At 39.4% G+C, this 19,461-nt stretch overlaps 5 protein-coding genes across 10 annotated transcripts; 2 read left to right on the forward strand and 3 right to left on the reverse strand.

Annotated features, from left to right (window-relative positions):
• The first annotated feature begins 169 nt into the window (after positions 1 to 169).
• LOC104739017 (protein arginine methyltransferase NDUFAF7 homolog, mitochondrial) lies at positions 170 to 3,983 on the forward strand. 2 transcript variants are annotated; one of them, XM_010459248.3, is made up of 13 exons: positions 170 to 477; positions 794 to 905; positions 1,083 to 1,165; positions 1,260 to 1,325; positions 1,598 to 1,698; positions 1,841 to 1,959; positions 2,332 to 2,372; positions 2,460 to 2,548; positions 2,625 to 2,784; positions 2,856 to 2,972; positions 3,204 to 3,248; positions 3,331 to 3,462; positions 3,548 to 3,983. In XM_010459248.3, exons 1-13 carry the CDS (start codon positions 322 to 324, stop codon positions 3,680 to 3,682), a joined length of 1,356 nt encoding a protein of 451 aa, XP_010457550.2. In that variant the 5' UTR covers positions 170 to 321; the 3' UTR covers positions 3,683 to 3,983. The 2 variants fall into 2 exon arrangements, 1 of the variants encoding a protein (XP_010457550.2); XR_015579886.1 differs by having other exon boundaries at positions 238 to 477; positions 2,866 to 2,972.
• Positions 3,984 to 4,002: 19 nt separating this feature from the next.
• LOC104739016 (O-fucosyltransferase 1) lies at positions 4,003 to 7,387 on the reverse strand. The gene is made up of 9 exons (XM_087484094.1): positions 7,159 to 7,387; positions 6,871 to 7,030; positions 6,553 to 6,631; positions 6,360 to 6,430; positions 6,093 to 6,181; positions 5,679 to 5,802; positions 5,301 to 5,584; positions 5,013 to 5,142; positions 4,003 to 4,874 (listed from the first exon to the last, which is right to left on the reverse strand). The coding sequence occupies exons 1-9, from the start codon at positions 7,164 to 7,166 to the stop codon at positions 4,260 to 4,262; spliced, it is 1,560 nt and encodes a 519-aa protein (XP_087340220.1). The 5' UTR covers positions 7,167 to 7,387; the 3' UTR covers positions 4,003 to 4,259.
• Positions 7,388 to 8,238: 851 nt separating this feature from the next.
• Positions 8,239 to 13,325, reverse strand: LOC104739022 (putative sucrose-phosphate synthase 3). Of its 3 annotated transcripts, none has more exons than XM_087484093.1 (12): positions 13,225 to 13,325; positions 12,142 to 12,486; positions 11,837 to 12,069; positions 11,684 to 11,747; positions 10,908 to 11,609; positions 10,688 to 10,825; positions 10,470 to 10,601; positions 10,154 to 10,384; positions 10,004 to 10,066; positions 8,991 to 9,926; positions 8,795 to 8,922; positions 8,239 to 8,675 (listed from the first exon to the last, which is right to left on the reverse strand). In XM_087484093.1, the coding sequence occupies exons 2-12, from the start codon at positions 12,433 to 12,435 to the stop codon at positions 8,399 to 8,401; spliced, it is 3,198 nt and encodes a 1,065-aa protein (XP_087340219.1). In that variant the 5' UTR covers positions 12,436 to 12,486; positions 13,225 to 13,325; the 3' UTR covers positions 8,239 to 8,398. The 3 variants fall into 3 exon arrangements, with proteins under 3 accessions (XP_087340219.1, XP_019091893.2, XP_087340218.1); XM_019236348.2 differs by lacking the exon at positions 13,225 to 13,325 and adding an exon at positions 12,602 to 12,922 and having other exon boundaries at positions 12,142 to 12,502; XM_087484092.1 differs by lacking the exon at positions 13,225 to 13,325 and adding an exon at positions 12,602 to 12,667.
• Positions 12,992 to 15,296, reverse strand: LOC104739019 (uncharacterized). 3 transcript variants are annotated; one of them, XM_010459251.3, is made up of 7 exons: positions 14,716 to 15,296; positions 14,371 to 14,423; positions 14,211 to 14,250; positions 14,037 to 14,114; positions 13,702 to 13,812; positions 13,469 to 13,548; positions 12,992 to 13,325 (listed from the first exon to the last, which is right to left on the reverse strand). In XM_010459251.3, the coding sequence occupies exons 1-7, from the start codon at positions 15,235 to 15,237 to the stop codon at positions 13,247 to 13,249; spliced, it is 963 nt and encodes a 320-aa protein (XP_010457553.1). In that variant the 5' UTR covers positions 15,238 to 15,296; the 3' UTR covers positions 12,992 to 13,246. The 3 variants fall into 3 exon arrangements, with proteins under 3 accessions (XP_010457553.1, XP_019091896.1, XP_019091895.1); XM_019236351.2 differs by having other exon boundaries at positions 14,211 to 14,244; positions 14,716 to 15,286; XM_019236350.2 differs by having other exon boundaries at positions 14,211 to 14,247; positions 14,716 to 15,286.
• Positions 15,297 to 15,423: 127 nt separating this feature from the next.
• Positions 15,424 to 19,435, forward strand: LOC104739024 (uncharacterized). Its single transcript, XM_010459259.2, has 8 exons — positions 15,424 to 15,555; positions 15,829 to 16,037; positions 16,225 to 16,800; positions 17,312 to 17,491; positions 17,672 to 17,873; positions 18,107 to 18,175; positions 18,274 to 18,406; positions 18,503 to 19,435. Exons 2-8 carry the CDS (start codon positions 15,848 to 15,850, stop codon positions 19,061 to 19,063), a joined length of 1,911 nt encoding a protein of 636 aa, XP_010457561.2. The 5' UTR covers positions 15,424 to 15,555; positions 15,829 to 15,847; the 3' UTR covers positions 19,064 to 19,435.
• Positions 19,436 to 19,461: the final 26 nt, after the last annotated feature.

Consider the following 19,461-nt stretch of genomic DNA (forward strand, 5'->3'; position numbering starts at 1 on the left):
TTTTTTTTGAAATTTTTTAATTAATGTTTCACTGCTTACAGAATTTTAAGAAGATATTATCATATAAATTAAAACTAACTTTTATAGTTACAGTATTTTCACAAACAACATTTTTAAGTAAAACCTTTCTATTTAATATATATTGTTTTTTAACTGGTTTACGTAATTTGAAGAAGACAACCAGGGATTTTGAATTAAGAACGGTTCAAACTAAACCGGAACTAAACCCTAAACCTCTGTGAAACCACCTGAACCGGTGAGATCCTCCTGCATCTCGTAGAGAACGCGACGGAGAGAGAGATAGAGAGAGAGGGCGAGTCCATGGCTCTCTTTCGAGTTATCCCTTCACGGAAGCTTCAACCGCTGTTTTTCAGTAGAAGAGTTGTTGCAAATGTCGATCAATTCGAGCTGCCATGCCTTGTGTCGCGTCGAGCTTTCTTCTCTACTCAGAAGCTCATAGGCGATGAACCAGTACTCGTGAGTTTGTTCTTACTTTTTGCTGATTCAGCTCTACCTACTAGTATGAATAATGGGCGGTCTTGTTAACTGGAATCAGTGACAAATTGATCAACTTTATTGTTGACATCTCGAAATTTGTACATGATAAGCAAATCCAAAAGACATAACTTTTCGAAATTCAAAGAACTTGTTTTGCTATGAGTTGTCTCTTTTGAGTCCTTCTTAAGAGTTTATGTCTCCGTTTTGTGTGTGTTTAGAGGACCTAGAGTTTATTCCAGATCCGATTCTTTATGTTTACTCAGATTTCATATAATGTTTGGGTAAACTGAAACAGGTACGAGATTTCATACACACAGCATTATATGATCCAAAACACGGCTACTTCTCTCAACTATCAAAATCTGTTGGGGTTTTGGAGAGAAGCATTAAGTTCAACCAGCTTGAAGGTAGTAGGCTAAAAAAGTTCAAGTTTTACTTCACTTCACTTGCTTAAGTGTTAGCTACAAGGAAATGCATTTAGTCTTTTATTGGGGTAGTGTTGTTTCTTCAGGCTGTATTATCCTATTAGCAGAAAATTCATATGTCTTGGGATGTTAGTAAGTCGATTATTTTCGCTGTCATAGGGAGGAAAGCGTATATGAAACTCTTGGAAAAAGTATACAAGCAGAGTGACATTTCTTGGTTTACTCCCGTGGAGCTTTTCAAGGTGAAATGCCGTGGAGTGGTTCTTTGTTGTTTTCTTAGAAAAGCTTTCACTTGTTGTAAGTATCCTACTTTATGATGTCAAATATCTTTTGTAGCCTTGGTATGCTCATGGGATTGCAGAAGCTATACTGCGTACCACAAATCTCTCAGTTCCATTAAAGGTATTTTGTTTAATTTCAGTTGTTCAGGCTTTGATATATAGCCCAGTCCTTTAACCTGTTCAGTTGTTCATGCTTTGAAACTTTGAAATAGAGAAACCATGGTTAACCTTTAAAACTGTTATAACTTAGAATCGTTTGAACTCAAAGTTGAAGGGTGGACAGAAAGGAATGCCATTAAATTTTTGTTTAGATTTTCATCCCACTTTGTGAGTTGAAGTATACATATACACTGATTCTTCTTTTAATCAATCCCACTTGAACTGTTTGCTTAGATCTATGAAATTGGTGGTGGATCCGGCACGTGTGCTAAGGGTGTATTGGACTATATAATGTTGAATGCTCCGGAGAGAATCTACAATAACATGAGCTACATGTACGTATGCTCAGTTTTCCTTTCTTCTCATTTTAAGCTAGCATGAATGGTACAAAATCATTTTTGGCTGGAACTTCAACATAGTAAACTGTTATGAAACATGCTACAATATTAACTGCATGCTATTTTTAACGTGTATCAGTTCTGTAGAAATCAGTCCTTCACTGGCTAAGATTCAAAAGGAAACTGTTGCACAAGTTGGAAGTCATCTATCAAAGTTCCGAGTTGAGTGCCGTGATGCATCTGATCTATCTGGATGGAGTAAGGTCTTTTTGTTCAGCACAAGTCAGATTCTGGTTTTTTGTTTCCTGTGGCTATGTTGGAATTGTTTTTCTTTTCTTCTGAGCTATGCTAGAATTAGGTACTTTGTTTCAAATGTTAAATTAGTGAATTGTTTGCCAAATTTTGCAGTGTAACATTCTTGGAAGATTAAGCTAGTCAGAGAAATCGTTAGTCAAATGAGGTTATGCTACTAGATTGTCCTTGAGTTGGAATTAGCAATAATACCCAATTTTTCTTGAGACTACTTATTAATCACGACATAATTTAGCCAACTACATATTATTCGAACAAGTTTCAGTTTAGTGACTATGAAGTTATCTATCTGTGCTTATAGAGTAAATTTTTAAACAGAGAATGTGGAGCAACAACCGTGCTGGGTGATAATGCTTGAGGTATGTAATTATGTAGCTGTGGTTTCGTTTGATAGGTAGGTATTTTGTATTAAAGAGAAATCATACGTCTAACTTATACAATTGCAGGTGCTAGATAATCTCCCACATGATCTTGTCTATTCCAAAAGTCAAATTTCCCCATGGATGGAAGTCTTGGTTGAGAATAAACCAGAGAGGTACTACGAATACATGTTTGGTTCAAATGAAAATTTATTTCTACTTTTAGTGATCACGATCTCTTATAAACTGTAGCGAAGCACTCTCTGAGCTATACAAGCCTTTAGAAGATCCACTGATCAAGCGCTGCATTGAAATTGTTGAATATGAAGATGATCCGGTTTCAAAACGAAAGGAAATCTGGTCTAAACTATTCCCCAAACCTAGACGTAGTTGGCTTCCGACAGGTTGTTTGGTAAGAAAAAAATGGTGTTCACATATTAAAACAGATGTTGTGTTGCTCTGTTCTAATTTTTGAAATTCCAGAAACTGCTAGAGGTTTTGCATACAAAGTTGCCAAAGATGTCCCTAATTGCTTCGGACTTTAGCTTCTTGCCCGATGTGAAAGTTCCTGGTGAAAGAGCCCCACTGGTTTCAACAAAGGTCCGTTCTATTTTTCTTCTAACTATGCACTGACACCTTTTCTAGTATGTGCCATAGAGATATGGCCAAAGTTTATGCTGTACCTCATTATTTAAATCAACAAGAACTTGGTTTGGATATTAAGATTAGTTAATATCAAGTTTGTCTTAAGCAAACTAGAGAACAGTTTCACCCGAAGAATACATCCTTGAAATGTGATTATGATATCTTTAACAATGTTTGTATTTGCAGAAAGATGGGTGTAGCTCAGATTACAGTAGTTATCTAGACGCAAAGGTGAGATATCTGAAATTCTCCTACTTTGTCTACTTATATAGTTGTCTTAATTCATATGTATGTTGGATGGTCTTGCTTGCAGGGTGATGCTGATATATTTTTTCCAACCGATTTCTGGCTATTGGAACGAATGGACCATTATTGTTCTGGTTGGAGGAAGACGGAAAAGGATGGAACACCATCCAAAAAAGGAAGGAAAAGGAGAACTCTCACTGTAATACAAGATTCTCTTTAGACATTACAACAAGAGAGGATATTTCTGCAACTTTTCAGTAACAGTCTTCTCTTTTTGGTTGTAGCTCGATACATCAGCATTCATGGATGAGTTCGGTTTACCTTCAAAGACGAGAACAAAGGACGGATATAACCCCTTACTTGATGACTTCAAGAACACTAAGTTCTATCTTAGTGTCCCAACACACAACACCAAGTAGCAAGCAAAAGATTCATCATCATCAGCTCATGGATGTCTGAATTTTGCAGAAAATGAGAGCTTTTTCAATTCCCTTTAAAAGGGTTTAGAACTCTGATTACTTATTTCTTCTCTTATATGATTTAATAAGTTTAATCGAATATTACATTCCCCAGCTTTGTCTCGCCAGTTGAATATAGCTCCAAAACGTAGTTATTTGCTTTTTGCGTTTTGCTGTGTTTCTGGCTTTCAATCACTCTTTTTGATTGTAATGTAATGGGTTTTGGTTAAACATGGCAAATAACTGATTAAAAACTTTGATCTATGGAGGCTTTCTCGTTATTTTATTTTCTTCTAGCTTTGTTTGTGACACTAGAAAAAATAACTATAGCGGAATTTCATCAGTTCTCTTAGATTTTGTTACAAATTTTGGAAGAAGATTCAAATCTATATGCTTCATAAAGAAAAATGTTTGACACAGATGTTGAGCTACCTGAATTGTTGTATGAACAATATCGAGAAATCTCTCTCTCTTCTTCTTCTGCTCTTTTTTTGTTTGAAACAAGTTTTGGTAAAAAGTGTTTCAAAGGCTAAGATCCTCACCGTTTTAATCCAGTGGCTGTGGAATTCGTCTGAGGAGTTGAATCTGGATCTCTGACGCTCTCTAATCGGCTGTCAAGAATCTCTATAACATTATCCGGCGGGCATTTATCACTAGACTTCTTCGGATTCATCTGACAGAAACATTCAGGCCATGAATTTGTATAAAACGATTCAGGAGATACACGTCTGTGAGGCCCTCCAAAGTTTGTTTTCAGCATTACTCGTCTCACTGCTTCTTCGAATCCAGCAATTTTTCCCTTTTCTCTATCTATGAAAATTGGAGCCAAAGCTTTTCTATCCGGTCTGATTGTGGTACGGAAACCGTAGTAAAGGCGATGACCTAAGAGATTGTTGGCGAAATTGCTCGGTCCATCATATGTTGGCATAAAAATATCGGAGAGGAGACAAACCATGTAATCCACAGCTGACCCTATTAATCCCTGTGAGTTTGCTGACAGCTCCTCAGAGGGGTCCACCGAGCTGTGGTTGTCGAGCCGAGGGAATAAGGTTCGAAACGGTTTCACGAACCGTTCCCCGCCAAAAAGTTCACCGGCTGCTAGGTATATCCTTGTGGAGTTGTCGAATCTCATTGCTCTTAATATAAGACCTACCTGCACCACAAGGATCACTCAAAATGTCATATTGCATTTCTAAAGCCTACAACAGTGCCACAGTAGCTGCAATTATGTTTTCTGTCTTGTGGATATGCTCAACATGAAAATGATGCTTAAAAGAAGTAAAGGAAATACCTCCTCAGGGGTCAGTGGACACTTCCCGATAGCCCGTCTTTCGTTATAAATAAGCCTTTTCTCTGCAAAATTTTCTTTACGATACTTCCTAAGTATTTTCTGTTCCTCTGGGTTAAATATGTCAAAGCACCTGCGGAAAATAGACAATTAATCATTGTTCACATGTGTGCTGATGTTTGTCAGATGATACAGAGGCAAATAATTTCTTTGCAAGACAATTTAAAAAGAACCAGAGTCTAGAAATGAAACTACAGGAGATGGTTGGAAAGATAGTTGCAAAAGACATACCCTGCAAATGCCAACATATCCATTTCAAAACGAAGATGGATCGACATGAAGTGCCCCTGTGACCGGAGTTTGTCAACAATAGATTCGCTTAACTTCATGATGTGTGGCTTGAATCTCAAAGCATGGTAGTTCACTCTGCACCTTAACCGCTGATATTCAGGATTGTCAATTTCCTCCGCTAAACGATGTGAAAAAGGGGTAAGATAGATAGCACTATGTTCCTTCATTGCCTTTAAAGCAGTCGTCAGGTACCAGTCAATAGGAGCATCTCGAGGAGGACGAATCTGATACAGAAAAATAACAAAGATCACAGAAATTTAACCTATGCTTTCAGAATTCAAGCTTATGTAAAAACCAGACATCTCTTTATGCTTGTACCTGAAAAGCTTTTATCTTCTTGGTTTTCCCATTTTTGTGAGCATCGGGGATCTTTCCCACAATCTTAACGTCATACTTCAGTGTCTCAATAAAATGTTCAACGTCATAGATACCTTGAAAACCACTGGGAATAAAACAATCATATATTAGACGATGGAGACATACTTAAACAATTCATGTTATGGCATTTGCTCTCATGAGCACATTTACACATATCCTTAATATTAGGCGAAGAAATCCGCTCAAAACTTGTCTTTAGAAAGGTATACAAATTGCATTACTTTTATACTTGTAACTAAGTAATACTCAACTCTGTATTTTACCAAAAAAAAATATCTTACTTTCTAAAATTAATCCAATGTAATAAGGGGAATCTAATTTCTCTTTGCAAGAGATGTGAAGGAATCAACATACCTGTCATCATGCCAAAACGAGTTTGCATCTAATTCAGGCAACACAAGCGTAGCATTCATGATCCGGGCAGCAAGTACCGCATTACATATCTGCAATATGCAGAAGTCAAAATTTGTCAAATTAAAGATATAACAACCAGATTCGTATTGGAGGGTTTAAGCTAGCTCAACTCCACTAGATCTAAAGACACCTATCGTGAAGTGACCCAGCCAGGACTCTTGGAGTGTAAAAGGACAGAAGAAAAGTGCAATGGAACAAAACACCTACCGCACTACGTTGCTGATTCAAACCACCATTACATCGAACACGGAGATAACCATTAGTTTCCTTGGTAGGAGCTGCAAAACAAAAATCAGAAGATACGTATCATCATTTCAAGCTTGGAGGAATGCCCTAAGACTTTTTAGATTAGCAACGAGTTAAATCTTTACTGCGCAAAACACACACGAGATGAACATACGAGGCCAGTCAGATCGTGGCGCAGAAGAGGGTCTCCAACCACCAGATGCAGCACTCTCCCAGAGCTCTTCCACCTTTATCTTCTCAAAAACAACATATAGAATCCATCAAAGTCTTTAGATCAACAAAGAATCACTCAGATTATCATCTATAGAACACGAGACTAACTTCAGATCTTTGGTTCCAGGCTCGGGAAACTCAAAACGGATACTACAACTTTCAGTTCACTCTAGTCGCAAAATTCATGGCCAATCAAAACAGAAGACCTGATCTTCAGCTAGAAGTGACTACTCCGAAAACATGCGAAAAGTGAACTAACCTTAGATGGACGGGTCGGCTGGGGACTGCTACCGATGTTAGCCGAGAAAAGCAGCGAGAGCGTACAGATCAGTAGAACAATGACTCCGATAGACAGTTTCGCAACCATCCCCTTTGTTCCAACTCCTCCCGTCTTGCCATGGAGCCTGTGGTGCCCTAACCTGCAACATCACTCGAAAATCAACACCGATCCAACGGATTCATATCTACTGAAACGAAAATTGCAAATCCCAGACACCAGATTTTGCCCGAGAAACAACCAAAAAAAATGTTGGTACGATCTATCTACCTTCGCATCGCGTTTGAAATCAGGAAGAAGAAGAGATCTTCTCCAGTGGTATGATGAGAACTTGTTTGTAAATTAGTCTGTGTGTAAACTCTCTCTCTCTCTCTTTAATTGGAGTCTTTCTCAGGATCCGGTGAGATGTAGATTTTTGAGTTATCGTTAATTAAAATTAAAGTAATTAATTACAGCTTCTTCGAAGTTCGAATCACCGTCGCGACAGACCGACGTCGGTTCTCGCAATCAAACCGACCGGTTGATTATTTTTATGAACAATACAATACCGACATATCTATTAAACAAATAAAAAATTCCATTATTTCACTAATTCATATTTATAAAATCTTATAAATTCATTTTACTATATTAATTAGATTAAGACCAGTACTAGGATCCAGATTGAAATTCATTGTTTTATAAAATATAATATAATTTATGTAATTGTTTTCAAATATTTTTTAGAGAAAACTGCAATAAAATCATATACTAAATATAATGGTTTGAAAAAAAACACATATTTCGTAAGTTTTATATTGTTAATGATTTTTAATAAATAACCGTATTATAAAACTAGTTAAATTTTATTTTATAAATTTTTTATATCCATTAAACTCTCTCTCTTTAATTGGAGTCTTTCTCACGGATGCCGACAAAATGTAAATTTTTTATTTTATTTTTCGTTAATTTAAACAAAAGTAAATTAATTACAGCTTCTTCGAATCACCGTCGCGACAGACCGACGTCGGTTCACGCAATCAAACCGACCGGTTGATTATTTTTATGAATACCACCTCCTAACATATCTATTAAAAAAATCCATTATTTTAGTGATTCATATTTATAAAATCTTATAAATTCATTGAGTTTAATGGAAGAAACTTATTACTATGGTAAAGAATTTTTAGGGTTACGATGTTTCAAAAATTTGGATGGTAAAAGTTTAATTTTAAAATTTCACAAATCTTTATAAATTAAACTTATTCTTCTAATTTCTTTTTTTTCCGAACCAGTCAACCACCATTGCAGTCTATGGGTTTAGATAATTGCATAATCCTGCTAAAAAAAAAAAAATAGACTTGACTTCACTGTTTGTAACTTTTATTTTATAGAAACCTGTAAATCATCACATATTTGATGATCAACCAAAATACCAAAATTTAACAAAGTGTATCTTTAGAATAAAAATAAGAAAAGAAAAAAGAAAGAAATAACAAATCAATCTACATGGTCGAACCGGCCAATTGAATCAAGCGCTGGCTTTGGAGAGCTGCTTAAATATCTCGGTTATGTCCTTAACCGGTGGATCAGCCTTGATAGTACCGATATAAGGACTCTCCGATGGAACGATGTCGTCTCGAAAGTCTGTTGACCTGAGAAGAGCATCAGAGCCCAATGTCACGAGCCCCTTGACGATCACAGTCTTGTGTGTGCCGGAGATCAATTCCTCATAGTCTGTATCGCCGCGTTCTCCAACCACTACGTACATGTTCGCCACGTTCAACCTCCACCGCACGAACAAGTACCTTCACCCCATAAATCAAATCGCAATTATTAGATTAACGCACCCGAGCAAAATTAAACATAACCTGAGAGCTTGAGATCATCAATTATTAGATCATCAATTTGGTTATAATCAACGGACCTGAGAGCTTGAGATCGAGAAGCAAGAAGAGGAACGATCTGCATTCTCGTCGAACTCCGACAATACATCGGATGGCAACGGAGGCCTCTAAGTCGTAACTTTTGACGCAAGTCATCCACTCTCATCACCTGCATGAAACCCTAATTAGATACTGCGTTATCTACCGGTAAAGCCGCAAAACGGTAAACAACTTTACCTTGGAACGATCTTTGATCTGATACGCAACGCAATGCGCATTGCTCGATGCCTGATCCTCCTCAATAAGACTCGGAGAGCCTTTGTTTCTAGCCTCACCACCAACGGCTGTAGTGTTCATCAGTTTCCACACCGTGTTCTTAAGCCCTTCCATGCCCCATCGGTAATCAATATGCGAGGAATAGTCAGGATCCGGAAGAAGCTTTCCTTCTTCCCCACCTGGGTAATACACTTCGCTCCCGCTGCTGCATATTAATGTGTCGAACTCGCTCACCTGAATCTTTGCAGACTTCAAAAAGCGAGTTAATTCCTCAAGCGGCATCGAAGTTGAAATAGCGAAACCAGAGTTTCTAGCCATTTGGGGATCCGATCGCACCGCTTTGATGATGTTCTGAATCATCGGAACCATAGATTTCTCATCCGGTTCTCCCTTGTCGTCATAGCAATCAATTGCTAGAACCACCAACCGCTCCCGGCGCCTCAAAACAGGATACTTGCTATTCAAGTTATCAACTTGCTTCTTCCCCTGTAATTCCGGCTTACTCTTGATTTCAGGTTTCCTCATCCGGCTCATGATTTGTTTAACAGGATCAGCAGAATTTGGTTCAAGAGACCCGTTCAACGATGGTTTATCTCCATCCACAGAGAGTCTCAGAGACATATCTTGAACGTCTTTCAGAGAGTCGTTGAGTGAAAATTCATCGTCTTGAGCAGCCATTTCATCTGCATCCGTCTGCCACTGCGGATGTCTCATTCGGCATGCGGCTATACGTGTCAGGTAAGTCCGGCAATGCTCAGGCCATGAGAAGAGGTGAATGTTCTTCCAGCCGTTAATCCTGCACTCATTCCATAAATTCTTCTCTGATACCAGCTTCAGCAACGCGTTCGCTATTGCATCTTGATCGTGTGGATCCACAAGCAAACCGTTATGCAATGCCTGAATTTAAATACCATGAGAAAGAAAAAAGTATTACCAATTAAAATGATGTTTCAGTTTCAGGACACCTTGCTTACCCTATGTATATCGACTGGTCCTCCATTCTTGGTTGCCACCATAGGAAGTCCATGAGCTGCAGCCTGCATTTTTCAATTTTGGTTTAACTGGATTGGGCACTGGCTAATAAGCACTACACATATATGATATAACACATATGCATACATTACCTCGATGAGTGTAAGGCCAAAAGGTTCCACCAAAGCTGGATTTATGAAAACACCCTTTGTATGTGCAGCAAGTCGGTATATATCAGGAACGTCAGACTGTTTATGATGCTTTGGATATGCGACAGATCCGTAAAGATCATACTTGTCAATGAGTTTTAAGACGGTTGTAAGAACGCTAGCGTTTCCAGAGGACAACTCATCTATATCATCTCGATTTCCCATTATCAAAGTCTGCAAAGCACAGGGAAAGAACTTCAGAAACAGAGAATTATTGGTTTCAAACCTTAAGAGAATCGAAAAAGCATGTAACAGTTACAAGATTAGCTAGCTCCCGTAGAGGCCGACATTCTCCAAAAGCTTTTAAAAGAGTGGTTATGTTTTTCTTTGGGTCTGGTCTAGATAATGCCAAGATCATTGGTTTGTGACGATTTGTAAAAAATCTCATAACCTGCAAAGTTGACGCAGCTAAACATCAAACACAATCTGCAGAACAAACCTCTAAAGAAGATAATGAAGCTCCATAGGACAACTTACTTCAGACCAGATTGTTGGAACCGCTTTAGGAGAAGATCCTTCGGTTCCTCCTCCTACTAAGGAAGCCAAATCTCCTTCACCCTCAGGTGTATCTTCTTGAACCTCAACGTTTGTGAAATCCATTCCCGGAGGAATAACCTGCACAACGGGCTCACCTAATCACTCAAACTTACTCTATAATCATAACTTTTCCAAGCTGGCTAGTTCTGGGTGTACTTACAGCCATTCTTGGCATGAACCTTCCGTGGCAATTAACACCGCGTCTAGCACGAGCTCTCAAGACTTTCTCGAGTTTTACATCGAAGCCATCATAAAGTCCCCATTGTTCATCAATCTCCTGCCTCGTGCTTGTTATAACAAGCTCTGCAGCATCCAGCGAAAGCTCCTCAGCTTCGATCCTTCTCCTGATCTTATAAGTGGAATTGATATCCTCCTTTGATTGCCTCCCTTGTTTCAAAAGCTGCTCAAGCTTGTTTCTTCCTAGGGAATGACCCGTCAAGACCATAGGAACGTTCAACGCACCAGAAAGTAGAGCAGCAGTATCCCCTGCATCCGCGTAATGCCCATGAACCACATATGGCCACACTGGTTTACCCTTCCCAATCTGTTCTCCCAAAACTTTAGACATGTTAAGAATGTGAGCTAAAGCTCCATCAACGAATTCCTGGATATAAGGCCAGAGAATCTCCTTTCTTAAGTACTTATCCCGTGGACCAAATGGTATCCTAATGATATAAGCTCCACTGCTTTCCCCGGTTTCATCGCCATCACAATCGTCAGCAGAAGCAGTGGTTAGCATCTCCGTGGGCTCTGCATAGCTCCAATCAACTTCGGATGAGCATATCTGGCGCGTAAACAGATCAACTCGGTACACACCAGGCATTCTCGCTAACGCTCGAGCTAGCTCCACAACATATTTCACCTGACAATTCACAAAGAAATCAAGCTGAGACACCGGATTCAATCTTATTGAAAACATAGAAGAACACAACGTACCTGTCCACCGGTATCAGAATCACTACCAAGCTCCATGTTTTCCCCACGAACCAAGCCGTGCAAACTGATAAAATCAACACACTCTTGATATGTAGTAGATCTAACAAAATAGAATAAGAATCAGAGAGAAACAAACAGAGAAGAAGAATATACCTAATGAGGACAATGTAAAGACGATTCTCCTTCTTATCATCAGACCAGAGTTCGACATTGGATAAATTGCGTTGCAGCTGTATACGAGGTGTCTCCGGTTGCACAATATCTCCAAGACCATCTCCTTTCTCTCCTTCTGATAAATCCTCAGATAAAACCTCTGTGGCATCTCTTCTTCCTTGTTCCCTTTCCAATCTCCTATTCGCTATCCGCTGCGAATCCTCCCATTCCAACTGTAACAACCATTGAAAACGTTTCAGAAACAAATTCCAAAACAAAAACAAAAAAAAAAAAATCATAAGAACCTGCTTCTTCTTGCGAGTGAGGTGCCAGATTCGCCAACACATATTCTCCAATCGAGAGTTGCGTTCACGAGAATTGCGAGTGGCGACGACTTTGAGCCAAGTCCGGTGAAGGTCGGTTTCATCGACACCAGTAACAACTTCCTCAACGAAGTATTTAGTCGGATTGAAAAACTGTCCATCACCTTCTCTCAGATTCACAGCCGCTTGTGGTTTCTGCTGCGTATCTTCAATCCCCTGAGCTTGGCTATCAAGAATCGCCTCCAGGTATCCATTTATCCACTCGTTCCCCGCCATTCTGAGTTCTTTTTTCCTCTGTTTCTCGAGATGAAGGTTCTTCCGTTCTTCCTTGGAGAGTAAGAAACTGGAATTGCGTTAGTGTGAAAGAAAGAAACAGAGAGCTGAAAATGTAATGTGTAAACAATCGAGAAAGCTAAAAAAGTGATTGCGGGAAAATGTTTACTTTTAGATGGTTCTGGGTTAAAGAAAGAAGGTGAGGGGAGTTTTACACAAATGGCGGATTTAACGTGAGTGAGAGAGATAGACCATCGGTAGAGTGAGTGAGACTAGTAGCATGAGGCAAAAAGAGAATCTTAGCGGTGGATGACGACACGTGTATGTGACGACGTGGCAATGCAACTGAAAGAGAGATCAAATAGGAGGGTTTGTTTATCTTCTCTGTCCGCTTCCCTATGCTATTCTCTCTCTATACCCTCTGATCCACTTAGCGACTTCCACGCTGTTTACTTACACAAAATCTCATCTTCTTAATTCCTTATTTCTTTTTCTAAAATCAGATTTATTATTAGAAAGATGATTTAAGATTTATCCCTTCGATGATATGGACATGTAAGAGGAGAAAACTGCATTGTCAAATTGGTTTAAAAAAAAAAAAAAACTGACTAAAATTACGGAAACAACTTCATCTTCCTCTGTTTTAGGAAGAATGACAAACACAATTCAATTGAGTAGTCCAGTCCTACTAATCTATTGAAGAGGAGGGAAGAACACACCTACTGCACGTGGTACTTACTATGCTAAATCAACAACAGTCATATAAAATGCTACGTCCTAACAAAACTTTACCCTTTTTAATTGCTCTTCATCATTACTCTTCGGATTGTGGCAGAAGAAGCGCTATTCTTTCTTTGTACCTCTTGATCTTCCTCAACCGTTCTTCTCTCAATCTGAAAGACAAAGAAAAATCCCCTTTTTCAATTACCATAATGTCCTGCTAAACTGCTTTGATGATTATGAAACTAATCCCTGAATCTTGCGTCTTTCAAGTACTACAAGATCTAAAGAGCAAAAGAACTCTTGTGGAGCTTACCGTGCACGGATCTTCTTAGCTCGCTCGATGTGCCCTTTCAAAAGATCCTTCTCTGTTAATTCCTCTACAGCCACCTCGCCCTGATATAATCAAAGAAAAGAGTTAAATCAAACATCATTTAGTAACAATGCAAGAGCTGAAACATCATTTAGTGCCAATGCAAGAAAGAATCAGATTAATGCGCTATGTTCAGCTCAGACAAAATATATGGTTCTTGAAAAGTAAACACAAACCTCTTCGTCTTCATCAGCTGATTTTTCAGCTGGATCATCTGGATCACTTGTCTCTGTCATATCCACAGGTAACGGCTTTGGCAAAGACTTCATCATACCACTCCTTTGCGGCTGTCATTAGAGAAGCTGTAAGTTACATTGGTCCCAGATATATGGTTACCCTAATTGATTACGCTGGAGAGATTGCAGATGCACAAACTCAATTGTAAAAGCAGGAAAGAAGTTTTGAGTATGCAATTGAAGATCATTTAACTACAGGTTGGCTTGAAAAACACATATCAAGAAAGAATCATCTATGTTGTTTACTTTAACTGCAGCAATATAATGATGCGAACCTGAATTCCTACGTGAGAACCATTTTTCAACCACGATCGACCAAGTGAATAAAGAGAAGCTCCCTCAGTGATTCTGACCTGTAAACAGTTAGAAGTATCACAATCTAAACTTAACATATGTCTTTTGCAAACTCTCAAAGAGCGGTACATCAGAGATACACATAGTAGGCTTACCTTTCTCCCTCTAATAAGAACAAGAGCCCCTTCCCTGCTTCTTATAACAAGGAAAAAGAAAAAGCAAGGCAACTAAGTTTCTCGAACAAGTTTTTTTAAAATATATTCTCATTGAAACCAAAAGAAAGATAATATCAAAGTAGAGAAATATGATGTTCACCTGGCCTTTCTATTCCTGCTAGTGTCTAGAATTGAAGCTCGGGGCGGGGCAACCTACATTAGTTGACAAATGATCATGAGTAGTTGTACTTGTATAATCCAAAAGTCAAGAAACAACATGCATCAGTTCGAATGAGAAGCACTCTGAAGAAAATGGATACTCATCAGCCGCAGCACACAGTCATATTCACTTCTACTAAGACTCCAATCTACTAAGTCAGATTCAAAGTTTCTTGAAGCATTTTCCCCAACAATCTTTTAACTACTCAACTAGAATCTAAGCATTAACGAATGAAACAAACCAAGCAGAGTTAAATAATCAAACAAGTGCAAAAAATAAACTGACCCGAGGTTGCAGGAACTGAGGACTTTCTCTCCTGGGACCCGACACAACAGGAGAACCCGCTCCAAGGCGTGGTAAGTGAGGAATCTGATGGCTCCCACTCATGTACTGCATCATGGATTCAATCTGGGCCGGCCCATATTGTGGATGGTTGTAAACCATACCGGGGCGAGGAGGGTATCCACTCTGATCAGCGACGAACCCTCGACCCCGACCCGGAGGAGCAAACGGGTAAAGAACCGCCGACGGATCTTGATTCGGGCGTACGTTTGGAATTGACTGCGCGTAGAGGTTATTATTATGAGCTTGTTGTAACGGAACAGGATGGCGAAGCGGAGCTACGTGTCTGTAAGTCGGAGGCGGCGGTGGCGGCTGAGAAGGCGGCGGTGGCGGCTGAGCAGGAGGTGGATAAGATGGCGGCGGTGGTATGGTAGTGTTTACTGGTCTCGCAGGAGTTGCGGAAGCGGTAGAGAGAGACGGAGAAACCGTTACAGATGCGGAGGAGTTAGAATCGGGAATCGACATTCCGACGGCGGAAGGAATTTGTCGATTCGATGTTTTAAGAAGTAGAACAAAAAAAAAAAAGTTTCAAATTTGGGTCACGGTTTAATATTGCGCTAAACCCTCTTGTTCGTTTGGAGGGTTTCGAAAGTTGTGGGCCGATCATGGGCCTGAGGGTATTAATGTAAATTGAAACACAGGAGTTAAAGTGAGAGTCAGAGAGATCGCCACTGCCCTTTGTTGGGAGAGTGAAGGAGATAGGATTCACAAAGGATGAATGCGCGATAGATAAAACCCTTGCTCTTCTTCTTCTACCTCCAGCTTCGATTGTTCTCAGCCTCGGTTCGTAACTTCTTCTTCCTTTAAGTTATCTTATGGGGTTTCAGAATTATTATCGATTTTGTTTGCTTTATGGGTTTATATATAATTCGTGGAAGCGCTGGGTTTAGGTTTGCAATGTTCTAGCTGGTCTTGAGTAATCTCTAGGGAATCGAACTTTAATTGGAATCTCTTAACGATTCTTGTGTTTATTGGTTGAGATTGTATATTCTACAGCCGTCTGTTCAAGATTGATGAAACAAAAGTTTTAATTTTTTATCTGGTTTTTGTATATAGGTAGTTTAGTTTGGTAAGGATGATAACTGGATGCAGCACACCAAGTGCACATGTTCTAACGAGCTCTCGGGCATTCAAGTCATCATCATACAGAGCTGCTGCATCAGGACAGACTCAATATCGTCTTGCTCGAAGTTCATTGTCTGTCATAAAGAACTCGTGGGGATCACCTTCACCATTTAATGAGCTTCATTCCAGAGTGCCGAGAGGCATGTTGATTTCTTCTACTCGTTTGGTTTCAAATACTTAAATCATATATCCCTTCTTCAATGAGTTTCTAATGATGTGAATGTTAAAAGACTTTGAATATAGGCTGAAATTAGTTCAAGTGTCTTTGTGGTATTTTAAAGTTCCTGTTTTTTCTTGTTTTTTTGACTCAATCTTTGATTGTTTCAGGTGTGCCTCTGTCATATCTCTCAGCCTCGTCTTCTCTGCTTCTGAATGGAGAACAAGGTAGTCTGTCTGGTACATTACCTGTGTTACCTGTCCGTAGAAAAACCCTTTTGGCCCCGCGAGCATCAAAAGATGTACCTTCCAGCTTCCGGTTTCCTCCAATGACCAAAAAGCCACAATGGTGGTGGAGAACTTTGGCATGCCTACCTTACCTAATGCCTCTGCACGAAACTTGGATGTACGCAGAAACCGCTTACCATCTCCACCCGTTCCTAGAAGATTTTGAATTCTTAACCTACCCATTTTTGGGCGCCATTGGAAGACTGCCAAGCTGGTTCCTCATGGCATACTTCTTTGTAGCTTATCTAGGGATAGTGCGAAGAAAAGAATGGCCTCACTTCTTCAGGTTCCATGTAGTGATGGGTATGCTTCTTGAAATCGCTCTTCAGGTTATTGGAACCGTTAGCAAGTGGATGCCTCTCGGAGTCTATTGGGGTAAGTTTGGGATGCACTTCTGGACCGCTGTTTCGTTTGCTTATCTGTTTACCGTCCTGGAAAGCATACGGTGTGCACTTGCGGGCATGTACGCCGATATCCCATTCGTCTGTGATGCTGCGTATATCCAGATCCCTTACGACTAATAAATAATAGGAAAACATCAGTAGATCTTTGTATTAACTGTGTTTGTTAGGGCCTCCTTGTGTTGTTACTATGTCTCTTCTTGAAATATGTTTGTAATATTTCATCGTTTCATGAACTCAGCCCTCAAAATTTCAGGACTTTTGAACATGGATAAAACCAAGAAAAATCTCAAGTTTTTATGATTGAGCTTGTTTTGGGTCAAGTCAACACAATAAAACAAGTATGAGATATATTTCAAAAGAAACTATAAATAGGTGGACTTAAATGTAAAATTGGAAACATACATCTCCCCTAACAGATTTATTGTATTTATTTACCTCCAAAATTACTCTTTTTTAAAAACCCTAATTTCGACACCTCTCTTGTTCCATAAACCCTGAGCTCGCCCACCACCACCAGAGCCTCCTCTACGAGGACAAACAAAATTGATTCCAGACAAAGATGGAAGGTTCGGTCTGCGAGGAGTGCAAGCTAAATCCTTGGAAGTACAAATGTCCCGGATGTTCGATTCGATCGTGTGGCCTCTCTTGTGTGAAAGCCCACAAGAAGCGAACAGGTTGTACCGGAAAAAGGAAGCTCACCGACTTCGTTCCCCTCTCACAGTTCGACGATAACCTCCTTCTTTCTGGTACAATTGAATCTCTAGAGTTTGAATTTCGTGAATTTGGTTTTGAAAATTTTCAATCTTTAAAGTTCTGATTTTTTTTTCGAGTATTTTGATCAGCCTGTATTCATGTTTCCATGGATTAGTCTTTGAGAATTCGTTTGGGTAAACGCAACTTTCTATTAATTTTTCTCTATTGGTTAGACTACAATATGCTTGAAGAAACAAAAAGAGTGGCCGAGTCTGCTCGGAGAAGGAGTAGTCAGTTATGCAAATACCCTTTTTATAATTTACCCTATTATCTTCGGAGCCTTCGCAATGCTGCTGCTAGCCGCCGAACAAAGCTATGGTTTGCCCCTAGTGGAATGTTGAAGAGCGAAAAGAATCAGAGTCGATACGATAATAGGTAATCATGAGATTCCATATAAGTTATATCAAAATCAAGGCTTTTTGTTTTTATTTGGTGTTACTCTCAGCTGTGCTATTTATCCCTTCTAGTGTCTGGTTAGGAATAAAGACTTATAGTAGTTGTTAAAGTTTTCGAGTTAATCTGTTTGTTGAAGTTTGTCAGAGCTTAAATTGATTCTATAGTCCTACTTCCTGACCTGTCCTTTGCGGTTGATGGTTTTTTTGCCGTAGGACGAAATTCATCTCGTGGACAATTGAGTGGCGGTTTCACTCTACGGATGTGATTCTTGTTGACCACGGGTTAGTATTCTCTAGGACCGGTAATCATATTTGTTTATTGAGGCACTTGGTTTTGTTCATTGGTCTGTCTCTGTTGATACTTATACTATCCATCCCAGAGTTGGTGAAGATACAAATCTATGCTCGGTGATAGAGAATCATCTCAAGCCTGGCCCGTGGATTCACAAGCTCAAGCCTTTTTGTGATGTGGATCTTGACTCTCTCAAACTTTTTATACGCCTATACCCAAAGGTTTGGTTTTATTTCCCACTATCATTCCCTTATCGTTGTTGGTTCTTAGTATGAAAATATTATGAACAAAATATTAACCTTTTTTGCTTGTCACAGGGTGCAAAGGCTCCTTTCAAGGAGCTGAACATCAAAGCTCCTTTGAGGCAACAGCTTGCCAAACTAGTTATATTAGAGTACCCGGTGATCCATGTATATCTACCTTCACAGAGCTATGACTTTGAAGTTATCAAAGACTTCTACCATGCAAACACGACGCCTAATGATAATGATTCCTTATACGATGGTCATGGAAGCACAAATGGTATAACTTCCCGAGTAGAGGAAATAGAAGAAGACGACATTGACTCCTTTGAGCCAAAGGTTCTTGATCTTATGAAACAAATGAACTATAACCCGTGTCAGCGAGCCTCAGAGGAGGGTGGGGTTTCCGACAATCTGCATCCTCAGGTTGATCCCTTAGAAGACGGGGATCTTGAGTTTGACCAAGAGTTGATAGACACATACTCGGATCTTTTCGCGGAAATGAACCCAGGTGATTATTTCAACTTTGAATGTGAATTTGCAAAGGGACTGGATTCAGATGATAACTGCGACCTCCTAAATTTAGCTACTGATTTCAACATTGATGGACTAGAAGAAGGGGAAATCGTAGAATGATGGGTCATTGATTGTTCTGTCCCTGCAAAAAGAAATTACTTCTGGTGAAACATTTTTGGTCGCCCAGGGTTTTATGTTCATGCCTGAAGCTCCCTTTTTCAAGCACATTGCTATTCTCGGTTCCATCCATAGCTTTTACTGGAATGCAAGAACCAATCCATTAGATTGCAGAATCGATGGTCATAAGTTTTTAGTTTGGGCTTTGGACAACAGGGTATTTATGTTGTAAACCGGATTACTAGGCTGTTCTGTGGTTTGTAGCAAACTTGATTGTTTAAAAGATGTCTTCGAAACTTTTGTTCAGTCTTATCCATGTATATCTTGTAGTGTTTCAGACCGTTTTCATAGTCAACGTTTATCAAGAGGTAAAAATATGAGTGGATATTATAATATAACGA

This window comes from Camelina sativa, chromosome 14 (assembly GCF_030686135.1).
Source record: "Camelina sativa cultivar CO46 ecotype springtype chromosome 14, ASM3068613v1".
Taxonomy (NCBI): domain Eukaryota; kingdom Viridiplantae; phylum Streptophyta; class Magnoliopsida; order Brassicales; family Brassicaceae; genus Camelina; species Camelina sativa.

What these genes read in the sequence shown, in the direction of transcription:
- LOC104739019 (XM_010459251.3), bottom strand. Translation starts at nt 15,237, where the DNA reads ATGTCGATTCCCGATTCTAACTCCTCCGCATCTGTAACGGTTTCTCCG. An exon ending in AGCAGGAATAGAAAGGCCAG is followed by an intron (nt 14,251 to 14,370) that starts GTGAACATCATA and finishes CCTTGTTATAAG; the next exon opens with AAGCAGGGAAGGGGCTCTTG. An exon ending in TTCTTATTAGAGGGAGAAAG is followed by an intron (nt 14,115 to 14,210) that starts GTAAGCCTACTA and finishes AACTGTTTACAG; the next exon opens with GTCAGAATCACTGAGGGAGC.
- LOC104739016 (XM_087484094.1), bottom strand. An exon ending in AGCCGACCCGTCCATCTAAG is followed by an intron (nt 6,632 to 6,870) that starts GTTAGTTCACTT and finishes GTTTTTGAGAAG; the next exon opens with ATAAAGGTGGAAGAGCTCTG. An exon ending in AGAAGATAAAAGCTTTTCAG is followed by an intron (nt 5,585 to 5,678) that starts GTACAAGCATAA and finishes TTTCTGTATCAG; the next exon opens with ATTCGTCCTCCTCGAGATGC.
- LOC104739022 (XM_087484093.1), bottom strand. Translation starts at nt 12,435, where the DNA reads ATGGCGGGGAACGAGTGGATAAATGGATACCTGGAGGCGATTCTTGAT. An exon ending in CTTTACATTGTCCTCATTAG is followed by an intron (nt 11,748 to 11,836) that starts GTATATTCTTCT and finishes TGATTTTATCAG; the next exon opens with TTTGCACGGCTTGGTTCGTG. An exon ending in ATTCTGATACCGGTGGACAG is followed by an intron (nt 11,610 to 11,683) that starts GTACGTTGTGTT and finishes GTGAATTGTCAG; the next exon opens with GTGAAATATGTTGTGGAGCT.
- LOC104739017 (XM_010459248.3), top strand. Translation starts at nt 322, where the DNA reads ATGGCTCTCTTTCGAGTTATCCCTTCACGGAAGCTTCAACCGCTGTTT. An exon ending in TAAGTTCAACCAGCTTGAAG is followed by an intron (nt 906 to 1,082) that starts GTAGTAGGCTAA and finishes TCGCTGTCATAG; the next exon opens with GGAGGAAAGCGTATATGAAA. An exon ending in GCTGGGTGATAATGCTTGAG is followed by an intron (nt 2,373 to 2,459) that starts GTATGTAATTAT and finishes ATACAATTGCAG; the next exon opens with GTGCTAGATAATCTCCCACA.
- LOC104739024 (XM_010459259.2), top strand. Translation starts at nt 15,848, where the DNA reads ATGATAACTGGATGCAGCACACCAAGTGCACATGTTCTAACGAGCTCT. An exon ending in CGATAACCTCCTTCTTTCTG is followed by an intron (nt 17,492 to 17,671) that starts GTACAATTGAAT and finishes TCTATTGGTTAG; the next exon opens with ACTACAATATGCTTGAAGAA. An exon ending in GTGATTCTTGTTGACCACGG is followed by an intron (nt 18,176 to 18,273) that starts GTTAGTATTCTC and finishes TATCCATCCCAG; the next exon opens with AGTTGGTGAAGATACAAATC.